Source organism: Sprattus sprattus (genome assembly GCF_963457725.1).
Source record: "Sprattus sprattus genome assembly, chromosome: 3".
In the NCBI taxonomy this organism is placed as follows: domain Eukaryota; kingdom Metazoa; phylum Chordata; class Actinopteri; order Clupeiformes; family Clupeidae; genus Sprattus; species Sprattus sprattus.
Genome location: NC_137922.1, coordinates 58,182,043 through 58,204,542, shown reverse-complemented (window position 1 = coordinate 58,204,542; position 22,500 = coordinate 58,182,043). Strand labels below are relative to the sequence as shown.

Sequence of the window (22,500 nt, the reverse complement as noted above, 5' to 3'; positions counted from 1 at the left end):
TCCAGAGCTCTGCTCATCACCCCTCTGCCCTCATCGCCATCCACAGGTCATCCGAAAGGTCGTCCGCCGCTCGGCTCCTTCCGAGGAGAAGGGCAAAAGCCGGCGCAAGCGGGGCAAAGGTCGCCAGGCCGCTAGGGCCGAGACCCAGGAGGAGGAGCAGGCCCGAGCGCCCGCGGCCCCCAGAGAGCGCACTGAGGTTGGGCTCACTCGAGAGGACATGCAGGGTCCCTTGTGTGGAGTGCCGTGTGTGTTGATGGGCTGGGAATAGGGGTGGGGATGTGTGTGTGTGTATGTGTGTGTGTGTGTGTGTGTGTGTGTGTGTGTGTGTGTGTGTGTGTGTGTGTGTGTGTGTCTGTGTGTGTGTGTGTGTGTGTGTGTTAAGGGCTGGGAATAGGGGTGTGGAGAGTGGGGAAGTGTGGGGGGTGGGGTGGGTCGCCGTTCGTTTGATGAAGTCTCAGATCCCGTGTGGTTTTTTGAGTGTGCTGTGGCTGAGTGGGATCTTGCTTGCCTGAAAAGAATGCCTCACCTGTGTGTGTGTGTGTGTGTGTGTGTGTGTGTGTGTGTGTGTGTGTGTGTGTGTGTGTGTGTGTGTGTCTTCTCCCGGATCTTGCTTGCCTGGACAGAATGCCTCACCTGTGAATTGCACGTGCTTTTTGGAACACTACATGGAGACTGACTTCTTTATCTGCGAGACCAGATGTCTCATTGATATCTGCACTAGATCTGCAATCCTTCCGTCTCCCACTATCTCCTCTTGAAACAAAACGGCCTCAAAAGGCCATGTGTGTGACCTGCTGTGTACCAAAGGCATTTACTGATGCTTCTTTTAGTGAGTGGTGTGTGTGTGTGTGTGTCTTCCTCCGGATCTGTTGGAGTGTCCATCCATTAGCGTTTGATTACGTCTGAGTGTTTTGCTGTGCTTTGATTTGAAGTGACCCTCGAATCTGTCAAGAAGTGCGTTTTTCTTTCAGCATGCCCGTTGGACAACACGCACCTCCAAGCGGCAGCTCTCCGGGTCCCTCCTCCGTGTGTGTGTACATCCCAGTGAATTGTGTCTAATATCATTTTTGTATGTTTTACAGTCTGGAGAAGGAGCCAAGGGGAAGAAAAAGGGAGAAAGACAACCTGGAGGCAAAGGTCAATCATAACAGTCACAATCGCCACATGGTAGGTGGTATATTTTTCTCCTCGTCCTCGTCCTAGGGAGAGATCCCAACAAAAAATCAGAAGCATGGCTGGAATCCTTTTGTGGCTCGAGCCACCAGTCCACTAGCCAAGCCTGTATCTGTGTTCAATAGGACACAAAAGAAAGCTGTTCTGTTGCAGTTTTATTTCTTTTTGTGTTAGCACAAAAGAATCCTCCACGGCAAATAACATGCAGACACAGCTCAACGGGGCCAGCACATTGTCCCCTGAGCGTTAGTACAGTGGCACTCTTATCGCAAAACTATTTTCAGTACCTTGCAGTTTTTTTTGTGTCGGTCTGATTAAAATATTTTTTTTGTTAGGATTGAGCTGTTTTTTTGTTTGTTTGTTTGTTTGTTTTTGGTTAGCATTACATTTAGGAATGAAACGGAATTAAACATTCAGTTTAAAAATGTACACATTCAAAATTCAAAGTTTAGCTCTTTTCTTAAAAGTTTATTTTTTCAAAGAATTGCTCATGTATATCTTTATGCATTAAGATGTTTACACAGCACAATATCACCAAATCCTTGGTTATCATAGCTGGTTACTGTGCAGTAGTCCACTTGACGTTCACGGTGTAGTTTCTAATATTAAGCAGATCTGTTTTTCCACCGACGCGTTGATTTATTTTATTTATTTATTTTTTTATGTTTCAGATTTGAAATCGTCTCATAATTCTTTTCCTGGATGGGGAATCACTGGAAATCCGCTGACGGGGAACGCGTGTCTAGAGCTTTTCACATAAATCGCATGGATTTCAGCAAGAGAGACGTCTTCTGAGTCTACACATTTTTATTTCCGCATGAGCATGACAAAAAAAAAAAAAAAACACCCACACACAAAAAAAACAAAGACTAATTTGTTTGGGTCATTGACACAGAGCATACAGTCCATGGGCTTGTGGGGGGGGGGGGGCTGGATGACTGGAGCGTGAGGCTCGCCCCAGCTCGCAGAGCCCACCGGACTCCCCACAATGCAACAGACTCCCCACAATGCAACAGACCCACCCCCTAAAGCAATTTTCTGTGACCAAAGATGGTACAATTTAAAGCAGTACTGATGAGACAGAGATAGATGGAGGAGCACTGAATCACCTTCAACACTCGCCTTACGTTGATCCTCTTGGTGGACCCATGATGTCGGGGGTTGTATAATGCTGTTGGATTTGTTTTTGTTTTTCCCTTTTTGAGATTTTTTTTCTTGTATATAAATTACACTGTATAAATTCTTTTGAAGAAAAAAAAAAGAAGAAAAAAGTAGCTCACAAATTGTTGATGCACTGTCTGGAAAAAAGCTTTTCAGATACAATGAAAATGAAATGAATTTGCCACGGTTGATTGCAACAATAAGGAAAGGCTTGGCTCTGACTTGTAATAATGTTAGCAAATTGAAAAAAAAAAAAAAGTTTGTAAATGACACAAAAAAAAAGCTAACTTGATTTTAACAGCGAGCGTTTCTTTCAATAACACTGCACCTACTCTCCACACGTAACCATGGGAACAGCTGTAGAGTCATTCTCACACACTTTCTCAGAGTACTAATATTTTGATGCATGTGGTTCACATTATTCTAATTATGTTTTTTTTTTCTAAATTGCAAACACTGCATTGTGACGTGGAAGGACGCAAGGTGTGCTGTCTGTGCATTCAAATTTCTGCCATTTTCTGTCACTTACAACTGTTTTTGTATGAGATGCCACACACAGCATAACACAGAATTTAATGAATTGAATAGATGAGAATGGGAATACCTCACTTCATGCTTCTTGATGGTACTGCAACACACAGCTGGGGAGTCCTGTAAACCCGCAAGGGGTTCTTGGAAAAGAAATCAGTAATAATCCGAATGTATCATGTTGACCGGCACGCTGTAATCATTTTAACTGTTTTCATCTGTATTGGCAGGAGAATTTAAAAAGGCTTGGACAGCCGATCATCTGTGATCATTCAAGCAGTGTATTGCTAGATTTTATAAAAAGCTACTGTGGTTCAAAAAGGGGCATTTTTATTTGGGTTTTTGTGAAATTTTTATTTCTGATGAAATTGGTTCGTATGACAGGCACCAACGGCATTCATTGAAAATAGATCTGGTAACATACTGTATGTATGGCAAGACGAAAACATACACTGGATGATCTAATTAATTATTTAAGCATAAAATAAATTGTGTTTAAACCCAAATGTTGTCACGTTGTGTTTTTTGGATGTTTTAGATTAATAGAACATTATTTAAAGTTGGATATAATGTATGGAATTTGTCAGGTTGGTTTTGGTTGGATACAGTGTACAAATTGGTTCCTTGAATGGTATGGTATGAAATGGTACAGTGTATCTGGTGCAGCTTTTTCAAAGAGGCAACATACATTCAGAAAGAAACATGTATTTTTGTCAATCATTACGATTACATTACATGTGTGCATACTTTCATGTCGCAAGGTGTCGCTGTTGGACAATTATGTAGTTTCAATGGCAATCAAAGGAGGTCGCGGCGTTGTATGCAGCTCACTTCTCAACCTCTCTCCAAACATGAATCATTGCGCTGCCTCAACCGTGCGTTGAACATGGCGGACAGTGCTAGCGAAAGTGACACTGATGGAGCGGGCAGCAGCTCTGCCACCCCGAAATATGCCTCATCCTCATCTTCCAGCAAACCTGGCGTTGTGATCTCTCCATTTCGTCTGGAAGAACTAACAAATCGACTCGCTTCACTGCAGCAGGAGAACAAAGTACTCAAAATAGAGCTTGAAACGTTCAAACTAAAATGCAAAGCCCTGCAGGAGGAGAATCAAGATCTGCGGAAGGCTAGCGTCACTATGGTAAGAAATGTGAGCTAATACTACGCTAGTTGGGTTAGCCTACTTGAATACTTGTACAGTTGTAGTCTACTTGATTACTTATCTTCGCATTGCATTGGTGCTCCTGCCCTAAAACAGATGTATCAGTGTATCTCAAAACTGTATCATTGGCCTCCCATATGACATCTTCCAGTGATGTGTTTTGTTATGATGGCTACTTGCTAACTGACGCCAGTTCTGTACGTTAGCTGTAACGTTAGGCTCTCTAAAAAGCTTGAAAATGGTCAGTCTGAATGTCTTTCATTAGAGGGAGTGATCTTTTAGGTGTTTGGTTTATTTTTTTTATCGTGGGACAGTCAAAAACGAACTGCCTGTATGATGGCTGATGCACCTGTCCTACTACGACCGGGATGAGATGCCTTGATTTGATGTGACAGCCTGTCACCAGTTGGGTTGCTAATTGCCAAGTTGGCTAACGTTGAGTGCGTAGCGAAGTTATACTGGTACAAGTTCGTTAGCATTTTAGCCAGCTTGATGCTGTCGCATGCTTGATATTTTGACATGTTATTTACTGTGTGTATTGATCTCCAGTTTAAGTTATGTCTATGTATTCATCATAACACAGTAATGGTGTAACGTTATAAGATGCGCATGCTACCGCCCCTTCAAGGTATTATGTTATTAGCTAGCTAGCAAGTAATGGTTGCTATCAATGAATGACGCTTCAGGCTTGAAAGGCCATGCCATGTCTGTTAAGGTTATACATGATGCCTGTCACTTAAACTGTTGTAAGAAGGAGATAATCTAGATTCAATAGCCTAAGTGTAGTCGCTGAACGCTTCTTTATTAGAGGTCAACATGGTTAGCATGGTCTTTTGTAGCTATCATGCTACATGGCATTAGAAAGACAGCTTGTAAATTCCTTCTGGCCAGGTTTGTCATCGCATTCATGGGACAATAGACAACGTGCTCAATCAGACTGTTAGCTTGCTAGTGGAATTGAGGGGTTTCTAGCAACATACCGCAGTGTCCTCGAGAATGGATAACATATGTTTCATTATTTAAGTGTCAGCAAAGCTCCTCCGAGGAACGAGTTATGCAACATCATCTTTGTTGTGGAAATGGTAGGCACACCTCATGGTAAAACTTGGCGATAGCGTTTTTGATGACCAGAAACCTTGTCTTTTATGCATAATGCATATTGTGCATGAAAGTATTCGATTGGTAATACTCAAATAGCATCGGTAGATGCTTTTCTATCATGCCAGTTCAGGTCCAGCCCTGTGCACTAAAGTCACAGCACTAAATAAGTTTGGCATAGGTTTAGGCCTTTAGGTGGAATTGTGTTTTTCATTTTTTCCCCTAAATCTTCTCGCCCTTTTTCAAAGTCTGTTTTGTCGCACTTCCTCAATGTTGCACAATGATTGACCACATAGCCTCCTACCCAGTCTGCTGAGTGTGATTCATCCTAGAATGCATCTAATTTACTGCATCCCACCCCTTTAGTAAGCAGTGTCTGCAGTTTGCCACTCACTGCTGAAAAGATCCCTCTGAAACGTCCCTTTTAAAAACTGTCTTTTTGCGAACGGCATTAGGAAAACATGAGCATATAAGCCAAAAGCTGTATCATGATCTTTTCGTTAGCGTCTAGCACTTTCTATGTGCCTACTGTCAGCTTCTCTCCCCAGTTCTCCGTAGAAACTGACCTTGGCCTAGATTCTTCGGACCTGAAATGAAAGAGACAAACAGTGTGGCATCGGTGTATTTTTTTTACTTTTTATTTATTTTTTTGTCAAGGAAAGAACTTATTTGAGTTGGCTAGTTGATGACCTCAATCAAGTGGGCTGACTGAACGTTCATTCTGTTTGAGTTGGCCAGTGGATGACCAGCTCGAAGAGGCCTAAGTGAAATCCTGGCATCAGTTGGCACGTGCCTACGGTAAAATCGAGCCCGTGCTGACCGCCCATAAATATTTGACCACCCCGTGGATCGCCTCTGTGTTTACCTCCTCTCGGGTGCAGAGAGAGAGAGAGAGAGAGAGAGAGAGAGAGAGAGAGACAGACAGACAGACAGACAGAGAGAGAGAGAGAGAGAGACCGAGAGAGAGAGAGAGACAGACAGACAGACAGAGAGAGAGAGAGAGAGAGACAGAGACAGACAGACAGACAGACAGACAGACAGACAGACAGACAGACAGACAGACAGACAGACAGACAGACAGACAGAGATAGAGACCAGCACTTGAGAGCACTAACTTCGGGTCTGAAGCGAAAAGTATATCCAGAATCACGACACTGATAAGACGTTCAGGGTTTGCATAAGGTGTGGCTTAGAGCATGGGCTGTCGTTTGTAAACATTGCCTATCCAGGCTGCCATTGGAGGATAAGGATTTTAACCTGCCAATAAATTTCAGATGAGCGGGAAATTGGTCCTGTTGCCTGTCTGGCAGGGCGCCTCTTGTTTCTAGACAATGGATGCCTTTGTGTGTGTGTTACGTGTGTGTGTGTGTGTGTCACCCAGTGTTGGTCTGTGTGTGTGTGTGTCTGCATGCTTGTGTCTGCTTATTTGTGTGTGTAACTGTCTGTGTATGTGTGTTTCTATGTATTGTGAGTGTGTCTAACATATTTCCCTGTGTTAACGAGTATGTGTGTGTGTGTGTGTGTGTGTGTGTGTGTGTATGTGTGTGTGCTTGTGTCTGTTTATTTGTAACTGTCAGTGTATGTATGTTTCTATGTATTGTGAGTGTGTCTTACGTATTTCCCTGTGTTAACGAGTATCAGTTTGTGATTGAGTGTGTGTGTGTGTGTGTGGCTCTGTGTGTCTGTGTGTGTTTGTGTGTGTGTGTGTGTGTGTGTGTGTGTGTGTGTGTGGCTCACTCTTCATAACTGTTGGCTTGTGTGTGTGTGTCCTCTCCATCTGCAGCAAGCGCGTGCGGAACAGGAGGAGGAGTTCATCAGTAACACACTCTTCAAGAAGATCCAGGCCCTGCAGAAGGAGAAGGAGACGCTCGCCGTCAACTACGAGAAGGAGGAGGAGTTCCTCACCAACGAGCTTTCCAGGAAACTCATGCAAGTGAGTCAGACGACACCCCCCCCCTCCCCCTCCCCCTCTCCTCCCCCTCCCCCCTCCTCCCACCATCAGCATGACCACACAGCAAGCTATGACTACCAATTGTTTTTTTTTTACCAAACCATGGCCAAGGCCAACGCTAGTTCTTAAAGACCAGACTGACAACCGTTTGCTTTATAACCTACACACAAAGTCGTGTTTTCTCCTTAAATCTAAAACAGTCATGTGTCGACACATACTGCAGAGACCCTAGAGGTGTCAACATCCACTCTGACCCTCGTGTTGGCAAGCGTTTTTGTTTCCCTGGAGCTGTTTTGAATACGGGGGTCTGTGTTTGGCCTTGAGGTCTGGTAAATATTTTTCAATGTTGGCTGACTCGATACACAAGTCCTGGCTTCGAGTGTTCCTCTGAACACCCACCGAAGAACTTGTTTATGTAGCGAAAGCCAAAAGATCTCGTTAGACCTGGATGGCGAAGTGGACTCTTGTGCACCTGTGGCAGTGGGATGAGAGTGTGTGTGTGTGTGTGTGAGTGTGTGTGTGTGTGTGTGTGTGTGTGTGTGTGTGGCTCACAAGAGAACAAAGGTGCCTTGTTTAGTTTGTAGCTCAAACGAAGGTGCAGAGCATTGAACATGAGTGTTGATTAAGAGAAGGCCAGGAACACATGGGATGCATTTATCATTTCTGTTAGCACTCTCAACACACCTCTGCTGGGTGGATGCCAGAGCGTTTGTGTGTGTGTGTGTGTGCGTGTGCGCGCGCATGTGTGTGCATGTGTTGGTCAGAGTGTGTGTATGTATGCGTGAACAACAACGGTTATGTTTTCCCTCTTTAGTTAAGAATGCAGGCTCCAGCATTGTTATGCCTCCACCCCCACATATTCCCACTGTTTACACACACACACACACACACAGTGTAAATGTGTGTGCGCCTGCGTAGAGTTGATTTATGTATGTGTTCGTGTACACATTCCCCTCTTGCTGATGCCGCTGCATGTCAAGGCCACTCTGATATTTCAGTGGAGTTCTGCGTAGACAACAGCAATGCAGACTCCTCCAGCCCTCTCCCTTCATCAAGCACCCTACACCCTCCAGCCCTCTCCCTTCATCAAGCACCCTCCAGCCTCCTTCATCAAGCCCCCTCCAGCCCTCTCCCTTCATCAAGCACCCTACAGACTCCTTCATCAAGCACCCTCCAGCCCTCTCCCTTCATCAAGCACCCTACAGCCCTCTCCCTTCATCAAGCACCCTACAGACTCCTTCATCAAGCACCCTACAGACTCCTTCATCAAGCACCCTACAGACTCCTTCATCAAGCACCCTCCAGCCCTCTCCCTTCATCAAGCACCCTCCAGCCCTCACCCTTCATCAAGCACCCTCCAGCCCTCATCCTTCATCAAGCTCCCTCCAGCCCTCACCCTTCATCAAGCACCCTACATCCCTCTCCCTTCATCAAGCACCCTCCAGCCCTCACCCTTCATCAAGCACCCTCCAGCCCTCATCCTTCATCAAGCTCCCTCCAGCCCTCACCCTTCATCAAGCACCCTCCAGCCCTCTCCCTTCATCAAGCACCCTACACCCTCCAGCCCTCTCCCTTCATCAAGCACCCTACACCCTACAGCCCTCTCCCTTCATCAAGCACCCTACAGCCCTCTCCCTTCATCAAGCACCCTACAGACACCTTCATCAAGCACCCTACAGCCCTCTCCCTTCATCAAGCACCCTACAGACACCTTCATCAAGCACCCTCCAGCCCTCTCCCTTCATCAAGCACCCTACACCCTACAGCCCTCTCCCTTCATCAAGCACCCTACAGCCCTCTCCCTTCATCAAGCACCCTACACCCTACAGCCCTCTCCCTTCATCAAGCACCCTACATCCCTCTCCCTTCATCAAGCACCCTACAGCCCTCTCCCTTCATCAAGCACCCTACAGCCCTCTCCCTTCATCAAGCACCCTACAGCCCTCTCCCTTCATCAAGCACCCTACACCCTACAGCCCTCTCCCTTCATCAAGCACCCTACACCCTACAGCCCTCTCCCTTCATCAAGCACCCTACACCCTACAGCCCTCTCCCTTCATCAAGCACCCTACAGCCTCCTTCATCAAGCACCCTACACCCTACAGCCCTCTCCCTTCATCAAGCACCCTACAGCCTCCTTCATCAAGCACCCTACACCCTACAGCCCTCTCCCTTCATCAAGCACCCTCCAGCCCTCTCCCTTCATCAAGCACCCTACAGCCCTCTCCCTTCATCAAGCACCCTACAGCCCTCTCCCTTCATCTAGCACCCTACACCCTACAGCCCTCTCCCTTCATCAAGCACCCTACATCCCTCTCCCTTCATCAAGCACCCTACAGACTCCTTCATCAAGCACCCTACAGCCTCCTTCATCAAGCACCCTACAGCCTCCTTCATCAAGCACCCTACAGCCCTCTCCCTTCATCAAGCACCCTACACCCTCCAGCCCTCTCCCTTCATCAAGCACCCTACACCCTACAGCCCTCTCCCTTCATCAAGCACCCTACAGCCCTCTCCCTTCATCAAGCACCCTACAGCCCTCTCCCTTCATCAAGCACCCTACAGCCCTCTCCCTTCATCAAGCACCCTACAGACTCCTTCATCAAGCACCCTACAGCCTCCTTCATCAAGCACCCTACACCCTCCAGCCCTCTCCCTTCATCAAGCACCCTACACCCTACAGCCCTCTCCCTTCATCAAGCACCCTACAGCCCTCTCCCTTCATCAAGCACCCTACAGCCCTCTCCCTTCATCAAGCACCCTACAGCCCTCTCCCTTCATCAAGCACCCTACAGCCCTCTCCCTTCATCAAGCACCCTACAGCCCTCTCCCTTCATCAAGCACCCTACACCCTACAGCCCTCTCCCTTCATCAAGCACCCTACACCCTACAGCCCTCTCCCTTCATCAAGCACCCTACACCCTACAGCCCTCTCCCTTCATCAAGCACCCTACAGCCTCCTTCATCAAGCACCCTACACCCTACAGCCCTCTCCCTTCATCAAGCACCCTACAGCCTCCTTCATCAAGCACCCTACACCCTACAGCCCTCTCCCTTCATCAAGCACCCTCCAGCCCTCTCCCTTCATCAAGCACCCTACAGCCCTCTCCCTTCATCAAGCACCCTACAGCCCTCTCCCTTCATCTAGCACCCTACACCCTACAGCCCTCTCCCTTCATCAAGCACCCTACATCCCTCTCCCTTCATCAAGCACCCTACAGACTCCTTCATCAAGCACCCTACAGCCTCCTTCATCAAGCACCCTACAGCCTCCTTCATCAAGCACCCTACAGCCCTCTCCCTTCATCAAGCACCCTACACCCTCCAGCCCTCTCCCTTCATCAAGCACCCTACACCCTACAGCCCTCTCCCTTCATCAAGCACCCTACAGCCCTCTCCCTTCATCAAGCACCCTACAGCCCTCTCCCTTCATCAAGCACCCTACAGCCCTCTCCCTTCATCAAGCACCCTACAGACTCCTTCATCAAGCACCCTACAGCCTCCTTCATCAAGCACCCTACACCCTCCAGCCCTCTCCCTTCATCAAGCACCCTACACCCTACAGCCCTCTCCCTTCATCAAGCACCCTACAGCCCTCTCCCTTCATCAAGCACCCTACAGCCCTCTCCCTTCATCAAGCACCCTACAGCCCTCTCCCTTCATCAAGCACCCTACATCCCTCTCCCTTCATCAAGCACCCTACAGACTCCTTCATCAAGCACCCTACAGCCTCCTTCATCAAGCACCCTACAGCCTCCTTCATCAAGCACCCTACAGCCCTCTCCCTTCATCAAGCACCCTACACCCTCCAGCCCTCTCCCTTCATCAAGCACCCTACACCCTACAGCCCTCTCCCTTCATCAAGCACCCTACAGCCCTCTCCCTTCATCAAGCACCCTCCAGCCCTCTCCCTTCATCAAGCACCCTACAGCCCTCTCCCTTCATCAAGCACCCTACAGACTCCTCCAGCCCTCTCCCTTCATCAAGCACCCTCCACCCTCCAGCCCTCTCCCTTCATCAAGCACCCTACAGCCTCCTTCATCAAGCACCCTACAGCCCTCTCCCTTCATCAAGCACCCTACAGACTGCTAAGGACAGACTCCTTCATCAAGCACCCTACAGCCTCCTTCATCAAGCACCCTACAGACTCCTTCATCAAGCACCCTACAGCCTGCTAAGGACAGACTCCTTCATCAAGCACCCTACAGCCTGTTAAGGACAGACTCCTTCATTAAGCAACCTACAGCCTGTTAAGGACCCTTCATTAAGCACCCTACAGCCTGTTAAGGACAGACGCCTTCATCAAGCACCCTACAGCCTGTTAAGGACAGACTCCTTCATTAATATGTGATGTTCAGATGTCATGCTCACTTCCGCCAGCTTTAGACACAGTGAGAGCCCGGCATCCTGATTGGTCAGTGCAGTTGCACCGTGTCGGAAAGTTTCAGCCACTGGTTTCAAAGCCTAGGAGGGATTTTATGTTTTGGTTTTGGTCTGCATCTTTTCATGAGCGCTGTGTGTGTGTGTGTGTGTGTGTGTGTGTGTGTGTGTGTGTGTGTGTGTGTGTGTGTGTGTGTGAGAGAGAGAGCTCTGTCAACATGTTTATCAGGAAAAGTATTCCAAAAACATGGAAGAATTTACAGCTGCTTTAAGCCAAAGGCGCAAACTAGGATTGATTCCAAGAACAGCAAATTAATAAAGTGTCCACGTATCTTTGATCAAAGGCTTCATCCTTACAGCTTGTAGCACACAATGCATCTCTTAGCTTTTTTTGTGTAAATACATTTCAGAAGATGACTGTGACATTATAGAACAAAAATATTAGATCATTATTTACAAAAACTCAAAAGAAATGCCATTACTTTATTTCTAAACACTTTATATTACTGAGAACTTGCTGTCATTGACCTGTGCTGACATGTTCTACTTCTGCTGCTGTGCTTTAACATCTCTGTGTGTCCTTGTCCATTGTAATCTGCTGCACTTAATCAGAAAAGACTTGGAAGGCTATGTCCGGTAAAAGCATTCAGGAGTTTTACAATGAGCAAGTTTCCCGACGCAGGAGCAGGCTTAGATAACGTGAATAACATGAAATGTTTGACGTGGGAAAAACGAAGAAAAGCTGTAACCTAGACATAATACCCTTATAATAATAATAAATTGTATAAGAATAAGCCAATTAAGCATATTGTAGCAGTAGCCTATTTCATTTTCATGCCTGACTTTAATTCATATGGGGGGGCGTGGCATCACGATGGTTACCATCCATCGTGATGGTGGGTCAAAAATGACGATGGGCGATGATATCGTCCATCGGCACAACCCTATCCAGGATATGCCCTATGTAGTTCTGTGTTCCGGGCTGGAACACCCTGCAAAAATTGAAGAAAAGCTTTCACACGCATGGCTTTGCCAGCTATACTGCCAAAAGATCATGTGTGGGCAAGCTTCTATCAGTGTCAGCTAGGCTGTCGGTGGTGCTGGCAAGGTTTTTGCATGCCTTTAAGGTAGTTAGCTTACTAGTTTTGGAACAGGATTTCATAATGCTGTGTTTAGGTTGAAGTAGAGTTGGTGTGAATTCAAACACAAACACAAACACACAAGGCACAGGATTGGCAGGAGACGTCGGTCTTTTTGTCCGGTATTTACCCTCAGCTGAAAAGACTTGAAAGCTACATTCAGTGGAAAAAAAGATGGATGGATATTTGCATTAAAGATCCTGGTGTGTTTACTGTTTGGCGCTGTGGTGCTTTAAGTAACGCAAACGCTTTAATGTTAGCCTTTAGTCCATTAAGCCTACATGATGCCTGACAGGATGTCTACAATAAATGAGCACTGTGTTAATGTGCATTTACGTGTGTTCATTTGTGAGACTGTTTTATTTCCAGGAGATTTACGGTCCAAGTAAAGGTGTAGGTTTTATCAGCCTGTGTGCAGCAATTCATAACCATGGTCATATCAGCGTCTTGCTCCACCTTGCTTGTGCTGTGGGAAGCTTAATCGTCGAAACAGCCTGATCCACTACGAATTTTCTGTTGTGAAATTCCCCCTCACATTATGAGATTCGGTGTGTTCTAATGATCATCTAGTGATGCACTGAATGACAGCAGGGGAGGCCACCAGAGATGTTCACAGACTCACCCACGTATGACTCACATCATCGTGTGTGTGTGTGTGTGTGTGTGTGTGTGTGTGTGTGTGTGTGTGTGTGTGTGTGTGTGTGTGTGTGTGTGTGTGTGTGTGAGAGAGAGAGAAAGAGAAAGAGAAAGAGAGAAAGAGAGATGCTCACAAACTCACGCACGTGTGACTCACATCAGTACGTCAGTGTGTGGTGGTGGTGGTGGTGGTGGTGAAGAGTTCCAGGTCATTCCGGAATCAGAATGCCTGGAACATTCTCCCATGGTGGCTGATGGCTCAGTGTTGTCATAGATGAGTCTGTAGTCATAGATAGAGCCCTGAGTGTACCATACCCCTGCCTCATCTCGCTAGCATTGCCCGAGTCTTATGGTCCAGCTGGGCAAATAGGAAATAACCTGATAACCTGTCTGTCTGTCTCTCTGTGCACTCATAAGTCATTGACTGTGCACAGCACAGCACAGAACAGCACAGCACTGCACAGCGCAGCAGCACAGAGCAGAGAGCACAGCACAGCCAGCTCAGAGAGCACAGCACAGCACAGCACAGCACAGCACAGCACAGCAGAGCAGAGCACACAATCCTATTATTCTATTATTTTGTAACCCTACACGACCAATCCATAGCATGAGGAGTCATTTAGCCTTAGAAGGTCACTGAGCTGCATGACCATTCCAGTGTGATGTCCCTCACCTCCTCCTCTTCCTCATCCCCTTCATCACTGACATCAGGGTAATGAACTGTCAGCAATGGTAACTGTTCCCCCCCCTCCTACCGTCAGCATTGAAGGCTTGAACAGAGCCCCGCATGAAGGATCATATGTATCAGTGTTTAGAAGCAGTAGGGGTTCTAGAAGGATCATATGTGTTCTGAGGCAGTAGGGGTTCTTAAGCGTAGGCCAGATAACAGCCTCTTTTCTGGGTTGAGTGGATGGGTCCATTCTGAGCGGATGGCCATTGCTGGGCTGAGTGTTTAAGGTACCTGTTTATGGTTAATGTGTAGTCGCCTATAGTCACCAAACCTTGCCTTTCCTCCTCACCTGCAGCCCTGGTAGTAAGTGTGTGTGTGTGTGTGTGCATGTGAGAGAGTGTGTGTTCACATGGCCTATTTTTATTTACCTGAGGATTGAGCACGCAGGAGTGTGTGTGTGTGTGTGTGTGTGTGTGTTTGAGATCCATAACCTGTCTGCCTGTCTGCCTGCAGCTTCAGCATGAGAAGGCGGAGCTGGAGCAACACCTGGAGCAGGAGCAGGAGTTCCAGGTGAACAAGCTCATGAAGAAGATCAAGAAGCTGGAGAACGACACCATCACTAAACAGCTCACGCTGGAACAGGTAGTCCACACACACACACACACACACACACACACACACACCTGGCTCGCTTCAGGCTCCGTCCGACCCACTTCACCCTGCTCTCACCCGCCTTGTTCACACAACTTGCCCCCTTTATCCGCGCTGGAACTCTACAGATCCATGTAGTCAATCACCAGTCAGTTTTATCCAGATGTTTAACATTTTTTGAAATATTTTAGATCCAAATGTAGTGTAGGCAGACATGTTGGTGTTTTTGTTTCTGCATGGAGAGTAGTTGAGTCTTGGTTATAAAGTCCCTATTAAAAGTGAACAGGACGTCTGTCTTGGTTATAAAGTCTCTATTCAGGGTTAACAGGATGTTTGTATTGGTTATAAGGTATTTTTAAAGTAACACTATGCAACAATGTTTTTATAGACAACTAGTTTTGGTACCATCCTCAAATTAATTTTGATAGCATATGGCCATGTGAAGGACACGTCTTCTCCACAAGCCATCCAGGATATTCCCTATATAGTTCTGTGAACACCCTACAAAAATTGAAGGAAAGCCTTCACACACATGACATTGACATCTATACTGCCAAAAGAGACCACTTAGTGTGTTGGAGAGCTTATATCAGTATCAGCTAGGCTGCTGGTGGTCTTTGCAAGGTTTTTGCTTGACTTTTAGGTAGTAAGCTTAATAGTTTTGGAACAGAACTCTGTATTGCTGCTATAACAGGACATCTGTCTTGGTTATAAAGTCTCTATTCAGGGTTAACAGGACTATGTCTTGTTTTATAGAGTCTCTTTAGAGAGTACAGGACTATGTCTTGTTTATAAAGTGTCTATTAAAAGTGAACAGGATGTCTGTCTTGTTTATAAAGTGTCTATTCAGGGTTAACAGGACGTCTGTCTTGTTTATAAAGTGTCTATTCAGGGTTAACAGGACGTGTGTCTTGTTTATAAAGTGTCTATTCAGGGTTAACAGGACGTGTGTCTTGGTTATAATGTCTCTTAGAGAACAGGACGTCTGTCTTGTTTATAAAGTGTCTATTCAGGGTTAACAGGACGTGTGTCTTAAGTCTCTATTCAGGGTTAACAGGACGTCTGTCTTGTTTATAAAGTGTCTCTTCAGGGTTAACAGGACGTGTGTCTTAAGTCTCTATTCAGGGTTAACAGGACGTCTGTCTTGTTTATAAAGTGTCTATTCAGGGTTAACAGGACGTCTGTCTTGTTTATAAAGTCTTTATTCAGGGTTAACAGGACGCCTGTCTTGTTTATAAAGTCTCTATTCAGGGTTAACAGGACGTGTGTCTTTGGTGTGTTTGTGTTCAGCTGCGACGAGAGAAGATCGACCTGGAGAACACGTTAGAGCAAGAACAAGAAGCGCTCGTCAACCGGCTCTGGAAGAGAATGGACAAACTGGAGGCAGAAAAGAGGTACGTCTTCCAGAATGTTCTGCTTCGGGTTAATTTCCTCACGACCGGAACCGTATCTCGGGAATCTCTCCCAAAATCTCTCACACAGTTCCTTTATCCAAGTCAAGTTAGCTTTCATCACATGCATATTTTACAGACAGGGGAGCAAATTATAATATAATATATAATCTAAATCTGTATATAATAATAATTATAATCTAATTATATTATATAGGGGTGGGAATCTCTTTGCACCTCACGATTCGATTCGATTCCGATTCAGAGGTCAACGATTAGATTCTAAACCGATTATCGATTCTTAACCGATTATAGATTATCAATTCAACACCAATAAAACGATTATCGATGCATCTCGATTTTTACAACATTTGAGTTTGCTACTCAGTCTCAAATCACTTCCTACTTTGTGTTTGATAATTAAAGAAAATCAACAGATGAATTACCCTCTCTATTTCTTTATTAGAGAAAAAGCTTTTCCTTGTCTCAATTATGACTTTCTTTAAACAATACAATAATCGATGCAGTATTCATTTAAACACAAAACAAGTAACAACAAAAAAAACAACATTTAAAAAAATCGATTATGAACTTTTCTGAATCTAGACAGAATCGTTCCCAAAATCAACCCCTAATATTATAGCAACATTAAAGATAACAAGGTTTGGACTTTGTCTCAATCTTTGATAGAATTGCTGATGAGCGGTCCGGCTGCATGTCCAGCTTCATCCAAGATGCTCAAATCCTAGCTGGGTTACGCGTGGCCTGTGAGGCACCTCTCTCACTAGTGTGTGTGTGTGCGTGCGTGCGTGCTTCTGTGTGTGTGTGTGTGTGTGTGTTATCTCCTTACCAAGGGGGGGGCAAGAGGGCTGGGTAGGGTGACACAGGACAGGACAGGACAAGACGGGACAGAACCGAACTAGACAGGGTTGTTTGAGTCTTCTTGTAGTCACCCCTAAACTATAGATGGGCCGAAAATAATATATCCAGAGTAGTAGTCTACGTGCAGGGTGTTCTCACCTTTGGACTAGTGATGGCCTCGGGATTAGAGGACAGGTAGGGGACAGGGAGGTTTGAGTGTGCCGGCCTCCTTGAAGTCACCCCTGAACTCTAGATGGGCCGAAAATAATATTTGTGTGTGTGTGTGTTCACATGTGTTTGATGTTTGTCTCCATCCCAGAATCCTCCAGGAGAAGCTGGACCAGCCCGTGTCCGCCCCGCCGTCGCCACGGGACGTTTCCATGGAGATCGACTCGCCGGAGAACATGATGCAGCACATCCGCTTCCTGAAAAACGAGGTGGAGCGACTGAAGAAGAACCTGCGCACCAACGAGATGCAGCGTGAGTACCACCCACCCACCGCCTGACCTTTCAACTCTGACCTCTCATGTCATACGGAGAGTGTGTGTCTGTTTGTCTGTTAGAGAGAGAGGTATAGAGAGAGTCTGAGTTTGTTTGCATCCACACTTGTTTTGTGTAAGTGTATGTCTACCTTTACTCTGTGTGTGTGTGTGTGTGTGTGTGTGTGTGTGTGTGTGTGTGTGTTCTCTGTCTTTGCTAGTACATTCCTGGCAGAACACACACACACACAAACACACACACACACACACACACACACACACTGATGAAAGACATACTCTGAATATCGTATCACTGTAAAACGTTTAGTCTTTCTCTTTTTCTTTACTTATTCATACAACCTGTTCCAGTGAACAGCCTCTAGGGGGAGCCGAAACACTTTCAAGTTACAGCTAGACTTAGTCACTGACTGGCGTGCAAGATTTTAAAATCCCTGGTAGCCCTTCGGGCAGACATCCTTCAGATTAAGTTCTCCCCCCCTTGTACAGTTGAAATTTTAAATGTAATATTTTGTGTTACCTTAGATTCTTACTGTGTATCTGTTTTGTAAATATTCAGAAAGGGCAGAGAAAAAAAACTGAAATTAGTTTCACTGGGGATTATATCTGATTGTTTAGGTGATTCCTTTTGATTGACGATTTCAGACAGGGTGCATTGTAGCCCAATGGGAAAGCTTGATAGCCATGGGATTTGCCTGTAACTGTCATCAAACTGAAGTGCTAAAACCTACAATTGATTTCAAATCGTCGAGGAGAAGTGTGTCCCCCCTCTCTCACACACAGTTGTCTTTTCATCTGATTTTTTATTTCAGCTTTATGTGTATTAGCTCCTCTTGAGAATGTGTGGGAATGGCTACATTGGCCTTTTCTTTAGTCAATTCCCACATAGCGCACCAATATTCCCAACACATCGACAGCATGGGACTTATCATAACGCTCCACTTATCCCACGGCCTCGGCATGTCTAGACAGACAGTGTGTCGTCATGGCGATGTGAAGGTCGTTCGCAGGTCGCAGACACCCTCTTAGCCAAGTGAATGAACATTCTGGAACTCATCCACTTCTGATCAACTATGCAGGGCTAAGTGCTGTAATATAATGCATCACAAGGGACGGCAATAACGGGCACAAGTGTTGGAGAAGGCTGGGTGTTGGTATCTTATAATAATAATTATTAATTTAATTTACAGCGCACTCTACATTCACCTGAATCTCAGAGTGCCACAGTACATAATAAGAGCATAGAGACAACCTATTATAAAATACATTTTAAAAGTAAGAAACGCCTTTCTAAATAAAAAGGTTTTAAGGCCAGTCTTAAAGCAGTCCAGTGTCTGTATTGCCCTTAGGTGGACAGTTCCACAGGCGCGGCGCTGCAGAGGAGAAGGCCCGGTCGCCTATGGTGCATAGCTTGGTGTTTGGGACCTGCAGGAGCAAGCTGTTTGTGTATCTTATGCTGGTATGGGTTAGGGTTAGGCTCTGCTGTTACGCACCTTTAGGAAGGCCACCACAACCTTTCCAACACTGCAAGCAGCACTGCCGTTGACCAGTTTGTTTGTTAATGAATAGCAAGGTGTAACGAACTTGTTAATAATATGAATAATAATTGTCAGATTTGAATGGCACCCACGACACACTGCAACACACACGCAGGCCTGAGGTCGCGGTGACTTTATTCTCTGCGTTTTCCGATCCTGGACCGGCCTTCCTCCAGGACCCCCCAGGAGCAGTGGGAAGCTTACTGCTGATGACTTCTTCTGCATGGGGGAGTGCTACAGCCACTACAGCAGGTCTCAGGGGGCCGTGTGCAGAGTGAAAGATTACGCTGTCCTCCGGTAAAATCGTCGGATGCCCATGCTTGGTTCAAGTTAGCTTGTTCAGAATAACAGACTTGTTGAAGACGGCTTAGCGAAAGAATGTGTTTATTCAACCACATGCCACGGTCAGCTCCATACAGCACAAGCATGCACAAGGCACGTCTGCTGCTGAGGAGTCGGTCTCCTTGCTTCTTCTTCTCATTACAAACATTGCAGATACATTTATACTGTAGAATTAATGTATGGTTTAGGGGAGGGAATGGGTGTATCTGGACGTCAAAAGGGGATGTCTAGCTTACAGCTACAGGTAGGGCCATATGGCCATATGGATGCTAATCTTGTCGTGGCTGAAGACAAAAGTCAACTAATGTCTCTGGCTCGGAGACACACAAAAGCTCGGGACCAGGTCTGATGGCCCATCAACATAGACAAAAGGCCAGGTGACATATTGATAGCTGTGGCCTAGTGCTATGCAAACTATATTGCACAGGGTTGTTGAGATGTAATCATATTATGTGAAGTTATGAAAATGCCTATATCTAACAATTGAGGTGGTCTCAGTGGGCCGTGTGCAGAGGTGGTCTCAGTGGGCCGTGTGCAGAGGTGGTCTGGAGGGCCGTGTGCAGAGGTGGTCTGGAGGGCTAAGTGGTCTCAGGGGACCGTGTGCAGAGGTGGTCTCAGTGGGCCGTGTGCAGAGGTGGTCTGGAGGGCCGTGTGCAGAGGTGGTCTGGAGGGCTAAGTGGTCTCAGGGGACCGTGTGCAGAGGTGGTCTCAGTGGGCCGTGTGCAGAGGTGGTCTGGAGGGCCGTGTGCAGAGGTGGTCTGGAGGGCTAAGTGGTCTAAGGGGACCGTGTGCAGAGGTGGTCTCAGTGGGCCGTGTGCAGAGGTGGTCTGGAGGGCTAAGTGGTCTCAGGGGACTGTGTGCAGAGGTGGTCTCAGTGGGCCGTGTGCAGAGGTGGTCTGGAGGGCCGTGTGCAGAGGTGGTCTGGAGGGCTAAGTGGTCTCAGGGGACCGTGTGCAGAGGTGGTCTCAGTGGGCCGTGTGCAGAGGTGGTCTGGAGGGCTAAGTGGTCTCAGGGGACCGTGTGCAGAGGTGGTCTCAGTGGGCCGTGTGCAGAGGTGGTCTGGAGGGCCGTGTGCAGAGGTGGTCTGGAGGGCTAAGTGGTCTCAGGGGACCGTGTGCAGAGGTGGTCTCAGGGGACCGTGTGCAGATGTGGTCTGGAGGGCTATGTGGTCTCAGTGGGCCGTGTGCAGATGTGGTCTCAGTGGGCCGTGTGCAGATGTGGTCTCAGTGGGCCGTGTGCAGAGGTGGTCTGGAGGGCTAAGTGGTCTCAGGGGACCGTGTGCAGATGTGGTCTCAGTGGGCCGTGTGCAGAGGTGGTCTCAGGGGGCCGTGTGCAGATATGGTCTGGAGGGCTAAGTGGTCTCAGTGGGCCGTGTGCAGATGTGGTCTCAGTGGGCCGTGTGCAGAGGTGGTCTCAGGGGGCCGTGTGCAGAGGTGGTCTCAGGGGGCCGTGTGCAGATGTGGTCTGGAGGGCTGAGGCGTGTTATAGCACTTTGAGCTGCATTCTTTTGCATGAAAGGTGCTATATAAATAAAGATTATTATTATTATTATTATTATTATTATTATTATGCAGCGCAAAAGACTGCATTGGCAGCAACGAGCACTAGAATGGCCTGGTGTTGTGTCTGTCTCTCCTCTGCTGTGGTGTTGGAAGAATGCATCGTCATTGACCTTGGCCTGTGGGCAAAACGGAAGTTGACAAAACACACACACACACACACACACAGGTGTTTTATGATGGGGAAAGGATAGTACATACATTATTGATCACAAGGTCAAAGATCAAAGCTTTTATTCATAGATTTGCACCTGTTCATATCTTCTTTTGTTCAAGGTCACATATTCACTCCCACGATATATACATCCAAAGTCGTAAAGGCTAATCTCTGTCTGATTACCTGTACAGTAGGATATGAGGTGGTAAAAGATTAGTGGGTCATAGTTGTGTCCATGAAGTACACAGTGATGAGCGGACACCCTGACATAACCAGCGGCTTACGTAAACATGAGACTGCGAGAATAACACTGCAAGCTTACGTCACCTCAGACCCAGTTTTCCGATCGATTACCGCCGCGGTGCCTGTAAACCTGTCAATCATCGTTTGCATGTAATCAGTTGTGACCTCTGTATGCAGGCCCACTGAGGTGTTGTCGTGGAAACGGTCCTGGCCTATCTGGAGTAGGGCCCTCATGTTGTGCTTTATTAGAGGGAATGTGATGAGTTGCATCTGTCAGGGTGGTGTGTGCGTGTGTGTGTGTGTGTGTGTGTGTCAGGGGAGGAGGACAGTAAAGCAGGGCTGCTGTTGTGTAATAGGAAGTTATGATCACCTTTACACCTTTACTATCTTTGTGTGTCTTGCCACAGTGCCGTGGGCTGGAGTGTTTCAGTGCCATATTATGTTGAAGATTGAGGTCAGGTGTAAAGTGTGTGTGTGTGTGTGTGTGTGTGGGTGGCTGACATGTACGAGTCATGTTCATAATTTATTAGCAGCCTGCAGGTGGGCTAAGAAGTCAATAAGGCATAAGAAGTCTGCAATGGCTGAATCTTGAACATGAGGCAGTCTTCAAATATGGACGAGTATATTTTTGAATGACGTTCACTTGCATTGCTTTCTTAAGTATTCTGACTGCTCGTGTATGTTTATGTGTATTATCATTGCTTTCTTTACTGTGTAGTATTCTGACTATTAGCAGACTGCAGGTGGGCTTAGAAGTCCGCAATGGCTAAATCTTAAACAAGAGACGGCCTTCAAATGTGGAGGAGGCGTTCTTTTGTATATTTTTGAGTGGCTTCACTCGAGTCGCTTTCTTGTAGTATTCTGACTGCTCGTGTGTGTATAACATGCTGTCTGTGTATGTGTATGCTCGTGTGTGTATAACATGCTGTCTGTGTATGTGTATGCTCGTGTGTGTAGTACATGCTGTCTGTGTTTGCACAAAGCACATGTGTTGTATAAGCCTGTTGCATAACGCAATTGCCTCTGACCAAGGTGTTTGGCTCTTGCAATGTTCTCTTTCACATGGAAAAAAAAAAAAAAAAGCATGTTGAGGTGTGTCGTGCTTACACTGTGTGTGTTTACCTGCATGTGTGTCTCTGTGTGTGTGTGTGTGTGTGTGTGTGTGTGTGTGTGTGTGTGTGTGTGTGTGTGTCTCAGACACAGAGAAGCGGGCGCAGTACATCGAGGAGGAGCGGCACATGCGCGAGGAGAACCTGCGCCTCCAGAGGAAGCTGCAGCGGGAGGTGGAGCGCAGGGAGGCGCTGTGCAGGCAGCTGAGTGAGAGCGAGAGCAGTCTAGAGATGGATGACGAGAGGTACACACA

At 46.7% G+C, this 22,500-nt stretch overlaps 2 protein-coding genes across 2 annotated transcripts in view; both read left to right on the top strand.

Moving 5' to 3' along the window:
• The window catches only part of ank3b (ankyrin 3b), a gene marked incomplete at its 5' end in the record, with an annotated part of 101,881 nt that extends 98,513 nt beyond the window's left edge, over positions 1 to 3,368 (top strand). The window contains 3 exon segments of the mRNA XM_080833926.1: positions 47 to 196; positions 1,083 to 1,167; positions 1,845 to 3,368. Of these exon segments, the coding sequence (XP_080690052.1) occupies positions 47 to 196; positions 1,083 to 1,148 (216 nt within the window). The 3' untranslated portion in view covers positions 1,149 to 1,167; positions 1,845 to 3,368.
• Positions 3,369 to 3,733: 365 nt separating this feature from the next.
• The window catches only part of ccdc6b (coiled-coil domain containing 6b), a gene marked incomplete at its 3' end in the record, with an annotated part of 32,160 nt that continues 13,393 nt past the window's right edge, over positions 3,734 to 22,500 (top strand). The window contains exons 1-6 of the mRNA XM_080834412.1: positions 3,734 to 4,003; positions 6,906 to 7,055; positions 14,412 to 14,540; positions 15,840 to 15,943; positions 17,121 to 17,281; positions 22,335 to 22,491. Of these exons, the coding sequence (XP_080690538.1) occupies positions 3,749 to 4,003; positions 6,906 to 7,055; positions 14,412 to 14,540; positions 15,840 to 15,943; positions 17,121 to 17,281; positions 22,335 to 22,491 (956 nt within the window). The 5' untranslated portion in view covers positions 3,734 to 3,748. The remainder of the gene's footprint in view (positions 4,004 to 6,905; positions 7,056 to 14,411; positions 14,541 to 15,839; positions 15,944 to 17,120; positions 17,282 to 22,334; positions 22,492 to 22,500) is intronic.